At 40.5% G+C, this 16126-nt stretch overlaps 1 protein-coding gene and 1 pseudogene across 1 annotated transcript in view; one reads left to right on the plus strand and one right to left on the minus strand.

Annotated features, from left to right (window-relative positions):
- Positions 1-16126, minus strand: part of MPP7 (membrane palmitoylated protein 7) — a 226725-nt gene that overhangs the window by 166370 nt on the left and 44229 nt on the right. Inside the window, exon 2 of the mRNA XM_040248020.1 lies at positions 80-235. Within this exon, the coding sequence (XP_040103954.1) occupies positions 80-116 (37 nt within the window). The 5' untranslated portion in view covers positions 117-235. The remainder of the gene's footprint in view (positions 1-79; positions 236-16126) is intronic.
- LOC120868611 lies at positions 115-15976 on the plus strand (annotated as a pseudogene).

The following is a 16126-nucleotide window of genomic DNA, read 5'->3' on the forward strand; positions in this document are numbered from 1 at the left end:
GCTTAAAGCAACGCCGGTTTTCAGTGTGAAAAGGATGTTTACAAGGATGGGAGCGAAAGCGCCCTCATGGGCTCTGTACCTGTGTCGTTCCCCGAGCCTGTGGACAGCGCGGGCATGATGCTGAGGCCGGCCCAGCGCTGCCAACTCACTCCCCTGGAAGGCGGCCGAGATGCCAGCCCCTGCAGCCACTCCCGGGCCGACTACCGAGATCTGTGTGTCCCCGTGCAGGCCGTTTCTACAAAGAAAAGGAACACATTAAAAAATAGAAGAGGCAGGATGACTACATTGCAACTTGCTGTAGCTAATTCAAAATGCTGATCCCAACACATTATGAGATCACGAGCTTCACCGTTTTTCGTCTAGAGAGCACAGACAAATAGGAAGTGGGAGAGTTTCTGATTTTGACGTGGGACTTCTAATTAAAAACACACAAGTTCTTCGTGCATGTGTCAAGCCTTCTGTAAAGATTTTTACAGTTTCTTTGAAAATCGCTGGCGGCACCGATGGAGGACTTAAGGAAGATTCTGTAAGCCCGTGTCATTCTAAAACTCTTCCCCTTCATTAGAATTCTAAACTGTATTTCTAAATGTAGAAAAGAGTCTGTAAGTTGTCAACAACTTATAACTAATTTAAGTAGATCATCCTAATACAACAACTGCAAATTTGCTAACTGAAGATCACAAACAACCCTGAAAGAATACTAGGATTAAAGCAAGATGTCATTTTAGATTTACAGAACTGTTGATAATCTAAACTAAACCTAACAATCCAAGCTAATAAACGAAAATAAATTGTTGTAGTAAAAACTAAGCTTTGCTGGATCTTGAAAAATACTGATTCTTTAAATAACTGTTTTCAGTAATGTTTATCCCCAAATAAGCAGTAAAGGCACTATTGTGTAATAACTAAAAGCAAGGGCTCTAGTGTTTGGCTTAGCCTCTAATCCTGCTAGCCCTGTGATCTAGTTGTTTAACCTTATTAAGACTTAATTTCCTTATGTGCAAATGAAGATAATAGCAATTTAGAATTGCTTGACCTTCCAATGAGCCAGAGGATACAAAACAGCATCCTGCAAACAATGAATATGATGACTGGGTTTTTTAAATTCAGGTAATGAGATTATAAAATGAAAACATCAAAGTAGCAAGATTAAAATTTACATTGGCCTGACACCTAGAAGGAGGCCATGTGGTTTAAATTTGGACCACAGCTGCCTAATAACGGAAAATACACCGCATTTACATTTTTCAGAAATCAGAAGAACCACACAATGTGTTTAAACTCACTTTTTAGTGCATTCCCCCCCAACACCCCGTTCTCTATAAAGCAAGATCAGTGATTTAAAAGCATATTTTAACATATATTAACAAGAAAAACAGATACTGTAAACATTTGAAAAACTGGCTCACTTCAGTTCTTAAAAGCGTTTAAATTGCTGATTCACATTACAGAATAAAGAAAATGAGCTTGCCAAATTCTTCGTGAAGAAACCCAAACTATAAAATTCTATTAAAGCTTTCTAAATCAATTTTTAATTATCAAAGTAAATATTACTATAAAAATATTCACCATCAAAAAGACTATCTTGGACCAAGTACCAGTGTCTTGAGTTCTGTTTTATGTTACAAAGGTTGACGTGGTGAAAATATGCATACAAATCCATACAGAGATCCTCTCTGTGTTAATTTAAAATGTGATGGCAGTTATTTTAAATACCAAGTGAAAATACAAATCACTAAGCTAAAAATAAGACAAAAAGGGAAAATCAAGGTTTCATTAACACACATCTCTGAAGCTGTTTTCCCTCATAATTTTAAAAGGTAACACTGCTTTGTTTTCATAAGCTATCCTAACAATCCAGATTCAGATTCAACTACATAAAAGTTTTCCTCGATTCAAACACAAAGAAAATAAAAAACAGACCATACATAATTTTAAAAATGCATTCAATTAGTAAACTTTTGTTCTGCTGCCGAGAAGAAAAGGAAAAACGGTTATAATTTGTAAAATGTATGCACACATATTTCTACCATTAGGACAAAACGTATATATGCAGGTATTTATTATAGTGTGTATGTATGTAATTTAAGTTCTTTATGCCATAAATCACAATTTGTATGGTACAGATTACCTAACTACAGAAATACACATACTACATAATCTATACCATGCAAACTACAACTTTCTTCAAGCCTTAAAGAATTTACAATGTTTCAATTTCATAAACCACATACAGCACATAATAAATCGATTTATGCTTGTAACAAACATCCTATTAAAACTAAAAACCACCTTACATTTCACATCAAAACATCCTTCTGAGTTGATGCTGCAGCCTTCCACGTATGCCTTAGATAGAAGATTTTATCGTAGCATTTCTCACCTTTTATTTCACAGTAAACACTCAAGGTAATTTTTTCCAAAAATGTATTATTTAAGAAATATACTCTACAAGGTAATTATCTTCTCAGAACATATACAAGTATATCAATAAAAAAAATAAGTGGCTTGATAAAATCTCAACGGGGAAAATGGTTAATATTCTGTGGAACGAAGCGGAGTTGCTGGGTTTAACTTTCAAACTGAGTTAAATTTCTGTAGTAATCATGTTATTTTCTTTGGCTAAACTTACTGAAAATGCTTTGGAATTTGTCAGAACCCAGTTGTGATTATTACTGACTGTTGTATGGAATCGATTTACTACAACACAAAAATACCAGCTGTTACAGTATGTCCTGAGAGGGATTACCGAATATTCTTAAATTGAAGTTCAATCCATCTTTCCATAAAAAACAAAAAAGAGAGACCCGAACGCCAGGAACGAAACCGGCATCAAGTGCACCTGAAACATTTACAATCCCCAACAGAACTATTACAACCCTCCTTTAAAAGGGCTTATTTTTGAAATTTCATTATTCCAGTCATACCTTGCTTCTATATATCACACTGTATCAGGTTCTGCTGGCATCGATCATGTGGAAACAGTGAAATATGTGAAGGTCTAGAGCCTACAATGTTCAATTTCTACCCGCCCTGGGCAACCCTTTAGGGGCTCCTGGGGCTCTTGTGACATCTAGTGGTCAACCACAGAAGTGCATGTATCTGTAGCAGAAAGCTTTCCAAGATTTCCATTTTTTAAAAAAATTGTCTTAATTGCATGCAGTGAAATAATTATCTGAAAAATTTTTATTAATGTGCACACACACTCCTCCTGTGTGTCTCCTCTACTCTCAATACTGCACTACAACACTACTTCACCTCTGACCAGCTGTGATTTTCTACACATCAAGCAATCCTGTGACCCAGCTGGGTATCCTTCAATCTAACTCAGTTCTGACACCATCTATCTGGAGACGGCATCAGACCCCACAGGGTGGGGGCTCAGTCCTATAAGATGAGCCCCCTTCTGATGTCGATATCAAATCCAGGTTGTCACCTGTCATCTGTGCTTCTGACAAATCAGAGGTTCCCACAACTCCCTCCGGTTCAGCCCTCAGAACTCAGGGGAACATTTGCTTATTAGATTGAGGGGGTGCTCACTCATGCCCAACTCTCTGTAGCCCCATGAACTGTAGCCTGCCAGGCTCCGCTGTCCATGAGATTTTCCAGGCAAGAATACTGAAGCGGGGTGCCATGCCCTCCTCCAGGGAATCTTCCCAACACAGGGCTCGTGCCCTAGTCTCTTGCGTCTCCTGCATTAGCAGCCGGATTCTTTACCACTTAATGCCACCTGGGAAGCCCACTTATTACATTACTGGTTAGTTATAAAAGGAAAGCGTAAGGAACAGTCAGAGAGAAGAGACACACAGGGTAAGGTGTGTGGGGCAGGGAGCGGAATTCCCATGCCTTCCCCAAAAGCAACATCCTTCCCAGATCTCCACATGTCCTCCAACCTGGAAGCTCTCCAGACCCTACACTTTTGGGGTGTTATGGAGGCTTCATTACGCAGGCATGGCTAATTAAATCCCTGGCCTTTGGTGACTGAACTCACTCTCCAGCCTCTTCAGTTGCAACTGAAAGTTGCAAACCTCCTATCAAGGGTGGTTCCTCAGCAACTAGCTCCATTCACAAGGGCTTCCCAAACGTCACCTCATTAACACAAAGGTATGACTGCAAAGAGTCAGACACGACTGAGCGACTGAACTGAACTGATGCCTGAAAGTAGTTAGTAAAAACAAAAGGCACTTTTATTATCTCTTATCACTTAGGAAATCTCAAGGGAAATCTAAAATGTAAGGGTTTCAGAAGCAGAAAGGGTTACATAGACACATTTATTATAAATCACAATATTTCACATACACACAGTTATTAACAGATAAACAGGAAATCAAGTGCCAGAGCTAATTTTCCAAACTCATGTCCTCTCTATTTGGAGGAGTATTCAAGAACATGAAAATGTTTAATTAACTGTCATCATAAGTAAACTAATAATCATAATAATATCTCATAATTTCAAGAGACAATAATTGTGGCCAGTAATCCATCTGTAATTACTTCATGATCACAAATACTTTCAAGTTACACTTTCAAAACCTAATATAGTGAAAAAAGAGTAAACTTTCTCTTTTTTTCTTTTTTTTTAACAAATCTGACATTAAAAAAAAAAATTCTACCTGAAAGATGAGGTGCATTAGCCAATGTAAGCAGCACACTGGTATCTGTTACATTATTCAAACTTTCATAAATTATAATTGTTAGAAAATAAAGGAAGCAATGTAGAAAAGTGGCATTAATCTGCTTACAGAAAATGGCATTTAAACCTTTTATGCCATCAGTTCTCACAGTGTGGTCTGCAGACCCCAGTGATCTCTCAGATCCTTTCACAGGCGTTCTTCGATATCAAACTACGCTCATAAAAATATCAAGATGTTACTTGCCTTTTGCACTGTGTGGACATTTGCAAAATGATGAAAAGCACTGGTGGATAAAACCACTGTTACCTCAGCACAAACCAACATAACAGTACCAAACAGAAACTATTCATCCTAATTATTAAGAGTATTCTTCCCTGCCAAGCACTTTCATAAAAAAAAAAAAAAAAAAAAAAAAAACAAACCCAGAAGTGAACAAAAAGGCTGACTTTAGAATGCCCTTCATGAAGTAGTAAAAGTAATAACTGACCCTTGAGGCATTGCTAATGATAAAGTGTAAACATTCAAGCATAAAAATACTGGGTTGGCCCAAAAGTTCACTTAAGTTTTTCCATGTTATGGAAAAACCCAAATGAACAATTTGGCCAACCCAGTAGAACTTTATAAAACTTGTGTCCACTATAGGTTGTCACCGCCTTGCAAGGCACTGTGTTAACCAAAATCCTGGAACTTGTTCCTACTCTGTACAGGTACATCAGCATCCACAAACCTCCAGGCTCTTCTGAGAAGATCAGTGGAGATATGCACGAAAGTGATTTTTTTTTTGGTATTGTGTTTCAACCTTTGGATAGTGAACCAGTATATTTTTTAAATTTTCAATGCATAATATTTTTTAAATATGTGAATAAAAGATCCATTCAGGGACTTCCTTGATGGTAAAGTGGTTAAGAATACACCTTGTGAAGGAAATAAAGTAATTAAACTTGAATTTTAAAAAGTTAATCTGTTTCTCTAAAAAGATACTCTACTTAAACTATTCTAAGACATTTTGATAAAAGCAAGATAAAGTATTAAAAAAAAAAAAAATACACCTTGCAAGGCAGGGGACGCAGGTTCAGTTCCTGGTCCCGAACTTAGATTTTACATGCTGAAGGGCAACTAAACCTTCGCATTGCAACTACTGAGCCCTCAGCACAACCAGAGAGTCTGTGAACCGCAGTGAAAGATCTGACATGCAGCAACTTAGACCCAACACAGCCAAACAAATAAATTTTTAAAAATAATTATATTGTTTAAAAAAGATCCATTCAAAATGCAAGATATACCATCAGATTGGAAACTCCCAATATGATACATCTATTTATATATTTGCAAATTCCATATTGCAACACTGAAACTACCCCATGTCGAACTGTGATGTACAGTTAGTTGACCTTGAACAACAAGGGGTTTGATCTGCGCGGGGCCATTGGCACAGATTTAAAAGGACCACAGGATCTACCGTGGATTGAATCCATAGAGACAGAAGGCCAACTACAAGTTATAAGTGGATTTTCAACTTCATGGATGGCTATTGTCCCTAAACCTCACACTGCTCAAGGATCAACTGTAGTAACAGAATAGCTACGATTAACTGAACAGCTTATTAAAATACACAAATCTATAGCAGGGAAAGGGAGGAGAAAGGTTGGTTTGTCTTCATCCTTCAACCAAAACAAAGAGCAAAAATGGAAAGTAGATGGAGATCTAAGCACATAACTGTCTCCAATTAGGCCAGGCATTAGAGAAATCTTCAATTCACTCATGTTTTCATTTTTGGAAAATAGTTATTTTTCCTAAAAACATAACTTATGTTAACATGCAGCAAGTTTAGTACTCTTCTTTTTAAGTGAATTGAAAGCGTGTTTTTTAATTTGTTTTAATTTCCAATATGGTAAATATCAATATACATAAACAAAATTCTTTGGAGTCTTCAATAATTTTTAAGAGTGTAAAAAGGTCCAGAGACCCCAAAGTTTGAGAACTGCTCCACATGGCCCAGGCAGGCAAAAATGTTCGACAAAAGGCAGACAGTAAACACTTTACACTCTGTGGTATTGGGCTCAACAAAGACAATATGCAAATGATGGGTGTGACCCTACTCCCAAGTATAAATTTATTTCCAAGAGAGCAGAGCGTCAGATTTGCTGGCAGTATCCTACACATTACACCCTATGTGTCAGTGACTTTAGGGGCCAAGAGTAGCATGATTTCTGGCAACAATTTTATTGGTTATTCTTTAAGTAGTCAAAGAAAGTCAGTTCAAATTTTTGTCAATTTTTTATTATGCAGAAATGTATCCAAAATAAAAGATATGAAATTTTAGACTACACAGTTCCTAATCAGAAACCCAAATCACATTTCAATTTTGTCTATTCCAAGAATCTTAGATTTTGTCAGTAAACATGGACAATAAAAAAATGTTTACCACTGACAATACATTTGGTACCATATGTATGAAACTATGCTTTATATAACCAAAAGCAGAAAGCAAAAAATAGGGGGAACACTTAAAAAAATTAAAACATCCTCACATTTTACCAAGTCACTAGGGTTCAATCCGTATGCAATACAAAACTTAACATATCACAAATGGAAAGGAAAATTAAAAAGCCACAGAAAAGAGGGCTCCCATTGAAAGCATCCTATAAACCTTTGTAGGCAAAGGTTTGTTTGTCTATATGGACCTTTCAAAGCTATGGTTTTTCCAGTAGTCATGTACAGATGTGAGGCCTGGACAGTAAAAAAGGCTGAGCACTGAAGAATTGATGCCTTCAAACTGTGGTGCTGGGAAAGACTAAAGGCAGGAGGAGAAGGGGATGACAGAGGATGAGATGGTTGGATGGCATCACTGATTCAATGGACATGAGTTTGGGCAAACTCTAGGAGACTGTCAAAGACAGGGAAGCCTGGTGTGCTGCAGTCCATGGGGTCACAAAGAGTTGGACACGAATGAGCAACTGAACAACAACATAAACCTTTGATGACTCAGAAGAGGTAATGTAAGAAACACTGCTTTCTGACCCCCAGGTGAGGACACCCAGGTTTCAAGGCTGTCAGGAAAATCACAGAAGCCCCAGGTCACCTGCTGGAAGGGGCACCAGGGCGCTCATGGGAGGCAGTGCCTATCACTCACCCATCTGCCCCAGGTATAAGAAATGAACTGCGCTCACCAGCTGTGACCCCACTCCAGATGACTCAAACCAACCACCATAACCAGTGCCCCATGGCCCATGTTTATTGTCAGATGGTCCACAAGGAAAACCAGCAGCCTTTCCAGCTGTGCACGGTCTCACCCCCACGCTAAAACCTCTCTTTTGATGATGACCTTTTTTCATTATATTTATCTTCTACCACCCTGGCTCAGATGTTAAAGAATCTGCCTACAAGACAGGAGACCTGGGTTCGAGCCCTGGGTCAGGAAGATCCCGTGGAGGGAATGGCTACCCACTATAGAATTCTTGCCTGGAGCATTCCATAGACGGAGAACCCCGGCGGGCTACAGTCCATGGGGTCACAAAAGGGCTGGACATGACTGAGCAACTTATACATACACACACACATACACACACTACTAAAAAGTCTTGGAGAGTCTTCAAGATTACATCATCAACCATGAACAAACCACTTTTTTGTCGCATTTAACTCTTTCCTCTAACTGCTGGGGGCAGGAGAGAATTGATAATTTGAGTTATATTTTCCTTGCATGTGTGTGCTTGCGTGCTTAGTCGCTTAATCGTGTCCAACTCTTTGCGACCACTTTTCTTGACTCATTCTCAATTCCAGACCCTTCCCAAAGTTCCACCAGCATTCCCTGAAGTCCTCTCTACTGGGGAAACCAGCCATTTTGGACCATTAAGACACATCAATTGGGCTTATGTCCCCCACTAGACTTCTTTGAAGCTGGAGCCTGTATCACCATACCTCCCTCAGAACTGCAAAAAGCACCCAGTCAGAAGTGCTTCTCTGTGTGACCAGCTCCAACCTGCTAAGGGCTCAAGAGCTTCCAGAACTCTGACCTGATCCTTCAAGGTCAGTGTAACTTCATGATTTTACGTACAGGGAGACAGCACAGACTAAAGATGAGAGGGTAGAGTGGACACGAGATCAGAGCCCAGCCCTGCCCTTCAGGTGGACTCCAAAATCTCGGCCAGGCTATTTAACGAAATGAGATTAAATGCAACGACATAAGTAAAATACCTAACCCATAGAAGCCAATCAACACATGACAGCTTTTATGTATACTTTTCAATCACACTTTCATCACTCTCCACTTCTCATTTCCTCCAATCACAATGGCACCCCACTCCGGTACTCTTGCCTGGAAAATCTCACGGATGGAGGAACCTGGAAGGCTGCAGTCCATGGGGTCGCTGAGGGTTGGACACGACTGAGCGACTTCACTTTCACTTTTCACTTTCATGCATTGGAGGAGGAAATAGCAACCCATTCCAGTGTTCTTGCCTGGAGAATCCCAGGGATGGGGAAGCCTGGTGGGCTGCCATCTAGGGGTCGCACAGAGTCGGACACAACTGAAGTGATTTAGCAGTAGCAGCAGCAAATATTTAAGGTCCTATAGTGAAAAGAAGACAGGCTTTTGTGGGAGACAGTCCAGTCCCCTGATTCTATCCATTCCTACATGCACAATTCACAAGGTATGAGGCCTTGGGAAATCAAATAAAACCGAAGAAAAAATACAGACACACACACATATATAAATGTGAGTGACAGACACCATTGAATGCACTCAATTTCTCAGAAAGTGAAAGTGAAGTCGCTCAGTCATGTCTGACTCTTTGCGACCCCGTGGACTGTAGCCCACCAGGCTCCTCCGTCCATGGGATTCTCCAGGCAAGAGTACTGGAGTGGGTTGCCATTTCCTTCTCCAGGGGATCTTCCCAACCAAGGGATTGAAACCAGGTCTCCTGCATTGCAGGCAGACGCTTTAACCTCTGAGCTACCAGGGTTAAATGCTCAACATGTCTCATTTAATTTTCCCAATAATCTCATAACATGCACTGTTATCGGTGTCTTACAGATGAGGAAATAATTCTAAGCCACTTGCCCTAAGCCACAGCCTGAGGGGATTCTAATGTCAGTGTGTGACTCCAAGGGGCAGGTTGGTAACCACACTACACAAGCCATCTCTCCACTCTTAATTAATCCCATCCATTCAGTCCCCTCACGAGTCAGAGAGAAATCATTTCTAGGACTCATTATGTCTTGTGATGACTAAATAAAAATATCTGAAGCACAGAGAACAGAGCAGATGCCCAAATGTCAGCTTCTCCACTCCCTCAGTCTTCCCCTGGATATCCTCTTATTTTATCCCCTGTATTTACAAGTAAGAAAGCAGTCCTTCTCAAATCCACACCCTCACTTGCTCTTGAGCCACCTGACGACACTTCTCCAATGGACCCTGACGCCTTGACCTGTAGTAACATGGAGCCAACAGGCTGTTTACTTCCAGGATAATGCAATTAAAGGCCTCCATGAGATTTGACACCTGTCTTTCACAAGCTTCCCACGTTCCAGACACCAGCATCTCCATCAGCCCACTTGCCTAACAGACAGCATGGAACAGCACCCCCACCAACACAGGATGGACAGATAGCAGAAGCCAGAGACGAGCGTGCTACTGAGCTGTGTGCGCCTGAAGCACAACCGAGCCACTCCTGACGGGTAAACTGATCATGTGCAGAAATCAGTGGCATAATTTCTAAATAACATAATCATGTAAGTATTTACACTGCTGTTTACTAGTACTAATTAATATTGTGTGGTTCAAAACAATAATGCCTTAAAATGTAGCCTGCTAAGAACATCTGAAATGAATCTGGACATTTACAAACATGATTTCATAGGTTTATTGATAACAAATTATGCAGATTGTATACTGCTGTCAGTTTCTTAGGGCTGCAACAGAAACATCAAAAAAATAAACTTTCCAAAAATCAATTCTTATGTGCAAAATATTAATTATGTCATAACACCAATGTTAACTGTATTTTCTAAGGACAGGACCAAAGAGTTAAACTACAAGGGTTAATGCACATTTATATGTGCATTTTTAAAGCCATGACAGTGATAAAATAAAACATCTAACTCAAAAGCCCTCTTCATTTATAACACAGACAACTTTGTACTAAATTTTCCTCCATACTCTTAAAGGAAACCCTCACGTTATTGCACGTGAGATTTTGTTCAAGTTCCTATCTTTTAACATTCCCATCTATTATGCTGCTGTTCAGTCACTCAGTCATGTCCAACTCTTTGTGACCCCATGGACTGCAGTATACCAGGCCTCCCTGTCCCTCACCATCTCCTGAAGTTTGCCTACGTTCATGTCCATTGCATCAGTAATGCCATCCAGCCATTTTATCCTCTGATGCCCTCTTCTCCTTCTGCCCTCAATCTTTCCCAGCATCAGTGACTTCTCCAATGAGTCAGCTGTTCACATCAGATGACCAAATTACTGGAGCTTCAGCATCAGTCCTTCCAAGGAGTATTCAAGGTTGATCTCCCTCATGGGATTGACTGTTTTGATCTCCTTGCAGTCCAAGGGGCTTTCTGGAGCCCTCTCCAGCACCACAGTTCAAAGGCATCAATTCTTTGGCACTCTTGCCTTCTTTATGGTCCAGCTCTCACAACCATACATGACTACTGGGAAGACCACAGCCTTATCTATATGGACCTTGACTATACAGACCTCATCTACTTTAATGATACAAAAAAGCTGAAAACAAAGAGAACAACCCCCTTAAGAATAATTCAAAACCCTAATGTTATATTGCACAGAAAAAGTGAAACCTACTATTGATGAAAAGAGTACCTGCTCTGCACTGGCCCTTCAAGTATTAAGTAGCGGAGAATCTCACACCTGGAGTCAGTGATACCCAAGAGTAATTAACTTTGAGCATCTCTTTGTTCACATACCTTCTAATGTTATTTTCTTCAACTACCTCAACATTTAAACCATTAATATTAGTTGCAGAAATCTACTGACTATATTTTGTAAATTTTTAGTCTGCATATCACAACTCTGAAAAGAATTATCTTCATTTCCAGGGTGAAATGAATGAATAGAAAAGGGGGAAAAAGCTAACATTTCCAAAGTTTCATGTGAGGATGGAACAAAAATTAAGTCGCTAAGGGAAGTAACATGCCAATCATTGGTCAAAAACCACAGTTTACACAAAAGAACATTCCACAGAGCTCTGCAAAGCCTTTGAGTGGACTTATAGACACACTGTCTTATACTAACACACTGTGGAAGATACAATGTGGTAAGGAGAAACTCACTTTATGATTCATTTATGTAAAGAAATCTTAGGGTTAGAGGGCAAATATAGCTGAAAAAACAGACCATGCAGAGATAGAAAAAAATTTTAAAGGCCACAGGGAGACTGGCTGTATGACACTTTCTACATGTGCGTTTCTCAGGGGAGACAGGTCCAGGTGGGAACAGCAAATGACAGACTCTGAGCACACAGGCACAGCTATTGGGGTGCGTGGGTCTCTCCCCAAATGGCAACTCAGTAGACTCCCTCGGCCACCCTTTCCAGAATCTCCACACATACACCTACCCTCACTTAATATTTCTTCTTTGTGCTCACCACCATCTAATCACTGTATTTCATTTATCTAGTCTACTGTCTTTCCCACTAGAATATCAGCTACAAGAATTCCCAGTTGGAGAAGAAAATGGCAACCCACTCCAGTATTCTTGCCTGGGAAATACCATGGACAGAGGAGCCTGGCAGACTACAGTCCATGGGGTTGCAAAAGAGTTGGACACAACTTAGCGACAAAACAACAACAATAAGAAACAGGTAGAATCTTCAGGTTTGAGGGTCAGACTGCCCAATCTCTCCAGACAAGCTGAGACTTGATTGGCTAGGTCTTTGTTTTGGGTGCACTCCAGCTGATGAATAAGACAGTTGAACTGGCCCAGTAACCAGTAGAGCTGTTGGGCCTGCTGCTGAAGCCTCTCCTCTCTAAGCTGATAGATGAGATCTACCTGTTCATCCAGCCACACCTCATGGCTTCGAAGGCATTCCAGGTGGCGACTTATGCAGCTGTGAATCTGGACTTTGACCTCTCGAAAGTTATCTTTAATTTGCTGCTCAGCCTGGAGAACTCCACCAATAGCCAGCTCCAAGTCCCTCCGTGCATCACACCTCAAAAGGGGTTCTTTATTAGTGGAGCACCCACTCTAGTCCTGTGAGGTACTCATTCTGCACCTTGTTCCTCCTCTCAAGCTAGGCCCCAGTGCACGAGCTGCCCAGAAAGCAGGACGCTGCTTTATCCTGGACCCCCAGAAAGCGCCCCGCCCCTCTTTGAAGCCGACATAACTGCCCTGTGCCAGGCAATCACCACATTTGGGTCTCTCAAGACCATTCAAATTCCTGAGCTCATGCTAGTTCATCAAATATTGGGTCCTTCTTAGAGAAGAGAGGCTATATCCCATTGCCAGAGCAGAAGTCGGCACCCAGCACCACAGCTGTCCCTCTCAGTGAATGGCTCCTTGGAAGCAATCCGGCCATCGGTCACCAGGCTCCTTACCTGCCCAGCGCCAATCTCCAGGACTGGCTCAACCAGAAGCAGGTCTTGGAGAACAGTCAGACGTCTGCTAGAGCCTGCAGTTTCTTGAATAAAGTCTGGGGCAACCTAAAGGGTTTGGAAAACTGGCTCCACAAGAGTCAGCAAAAAGAAATTTCTGAAAAACCAAGTTACCAAAAGTCTAACAGCTATTCTACTGCCAGTTCTTACTCCATGGAAATCGAAAAGCTTGGAGATCTAGAGCCTCTTGATCAAGATGAGATGGATCTTTCTGACTGGCTGGTAACTCCCCAGGAATCCCATAAGCTTGAGAAGCCCAAGAATGGCGGCTGTGAAACCACCAGTAAGAAGTTTAAGCTCTTGTTCCAGGTGCTCCAGGAGTCCTACAACGTGAATGATCGGCTTGTCAAGTCCGATTCCTGTACCTATTGTCAGGGTAGCCAGCCCAAAGGTGTGGAGATTGAGAACCTGGGCAGTCTGAAATGCCTGAATGACCACTTGGAGGCCAAGAAACCCTTGTCCACTCCCAGCCTGACTACTGAGGATTGGCTTGTCCAGAACCATCAAGATCCATATAAAGTAGAGGAGGTCTGCAAAGCCAATAAACCCTGTACAAGTTTTGCAGAGTGTGTGTGTGATGAAAATTGCGAGAAGGAAGCTCTGTGTAAAGGGCTTCTGAAGAAAGAAGGAAAAGATAAAAATGGTATGCCTGTGGAACCAAGACCTGGACCTGAGAAACATAAAGATTCCCTGAACATGTGGCTGTCTCCATCCAGAAGAGAGGCAGCAGAGCAAGCTAAGGCACCCAAGGCAAGGGCTTCTAGAATTGCTGATTCCTTCCAAGTCATAAGGGACACTCCCTTGTCAGAGTGGCTCATGACCCTCTCACACAAAGAAGGATATCCCAACAAGGAAGTGCCTCTTACAGAGGACAGGGCTGGCAAACAAAAGCTTACAAGCCCCTTGGCCACTGCCTGGTGTCCCTTTAACACAGCTGACTGGGTCTTGCCAGGAAAGAAGAAAGGAAATCTTAGCCAGTTATCCTCAGGAGAGGACAAGTGGCTACTTCGAAAGAAGGCCAAGGAAGTATTACTTAATTCGCCCCTACAGGAGGAACACAACCTTCCCCCAGACCGTTAATGGCCTTCCAGCAGTTTGTGATCTCTTTGCCTGTATGCAGCTTAAAGTTGATAAAGAAAAGTGATGGTATTGAACTCCTCTACAGATGTGAAGGAATCAAGTACTGGTCAACCAAATTTTCTGCCGATTATCACAAATCCATGAGCTGAGTGACTGTGGCTTGCGAAATCATTGTCTCTGGGTCTGATGTAGTTTCTTTCCTCCCCAATTTCGAACTAGTGAAGAGAAATTAGTTATCAAATTATGAATTACTGTGTAAAAGAAAAAGGCGATTTGTTGATGCTGAGGTGATTCAGGTTCTTTCTTACAGAAGTATTAATTCACCCCTATGCTAGAAAAGCATCTTAGTGGGTAGGTCTTAGTGGGTAAGCCTCCATGGCTCCTTAGATTGGGTGGTTATTAGAAGTACATTAAAACACTGTAGTTTTAAAAATGAAACAGTTCTATAATCAAAGTGTGTTGATGTATTCTAAAGCTAGTAAAATTACCTTTTGATTGGCAGTCTTTGGATGCTTCCCTTATCGTGGGTTTTCTTCCATTAATGGTGAATTCTTCTATTTAATTAATATGCTATTGTATTTTACATCATTAACCTTGCCAATATAGTGGTTTTTTTCTTACCAAAACACATAGTGAAAGTCTTGGCAATTTTTGACATTTATCACAAAACATTTTAGCTTAGGTGCCAGATTCTACATTATTTTTCTTCTTTTGAAAGACATTCAGATTTTGCAAGATCTGTCTTTATTTCCTTCTCTAAATGTTATTATGAAAGAACATCTCTTTCATAAGGGCTCCATATTGCTTGAAGGCTATGTTCAGAGTAGTTCTAGCCTCTTCCAAAATATTCTGAAGAAGTACAGGCAGCAGAACCCCAGTGCTAACTAATCAAAAAGCAAAGTATGTTGGAAATGTACTTGAACTATTCACTATCCTAAGTGTTATTGGTGCATCCTGTGTAAATGAAAGCTGAACTTGACACCTGGTGCTTTTAACTAGGCATAAATTAAACGTCTGCTCACTGCAAGCATAGCATACCTATACTTCTAATAAAAGTATAATGCAGTGACATTTTAGTGAATAGGAAGTTTTGAACACTTGTGCCTTGGGGTGTTTATTGAAGCTTTATGAAAACTATCGATGTCTCCTTAGTATCCTTAAAGTTATGTCTGTGCTTTAAAAAGTTTCTCTGTAGGAAAGAGGTGGTATTCATACCATGTTTTAAAATTCTCTAAAATGAGACATCTTAGCTGCTTTCCACTTTTAAACTATTAAGCCACTCAACTTGCCTGTTATTAGAAATACCTTTAAAGTCTGTGATGTGGTCATCTGGAAAGCCCCTTGGGGGAAACATCACAATCCCAGTGTCACTACCATACAGCTTCACTAGAGTTCTTAACCACAGCTGAAAGGAGCCTATTACTTTTTAGTTCTTCCAGATACCATTTAGAACTTTAAAGGTGGTGGGTAAAAACTTAAGCAGCTTTTCCATTATCTTAGGTTGCAGGAAACTTTGTAGTTGAGGTTTAACACGTTGTGTAACCCTAAATCAACACGAATCACTATGCTAATGAGTATGTAAACCATTCTTTTGCATCCATGCATTTTGTATCTCCCTCCATTCATTAAAAGCATAACAGCCAGAAAAACAAACAAACAAACAAACAGGTAGAACTTGAACCCAAATAAAGTTCCATGTCGTTTCTAAGAAAAAAAAAAAAAAAATTCCCAGTGTCCTAGAATAGTGTTTGCCTGTACACAATAATAGGTGGCTCCCTAATGTTTGTTGAACG

This window comes from Oryx dammah, unplaced genomic scaffold (genome assembly GCF_014754425.2).
Source record: "Oryx dammah isolate SB20612 unplaced genomic scaffold, SCBI_Odam_1.1 HiC_scaffold_10, whole genome shotgun sequence".
Taxonomy (NCBI): domain Eukaryota; kingdom Metazoa; phylum Chordata; class Mammalia; order Artiodactyla; family Bovidae; genus Oryx; species Oryx dammah.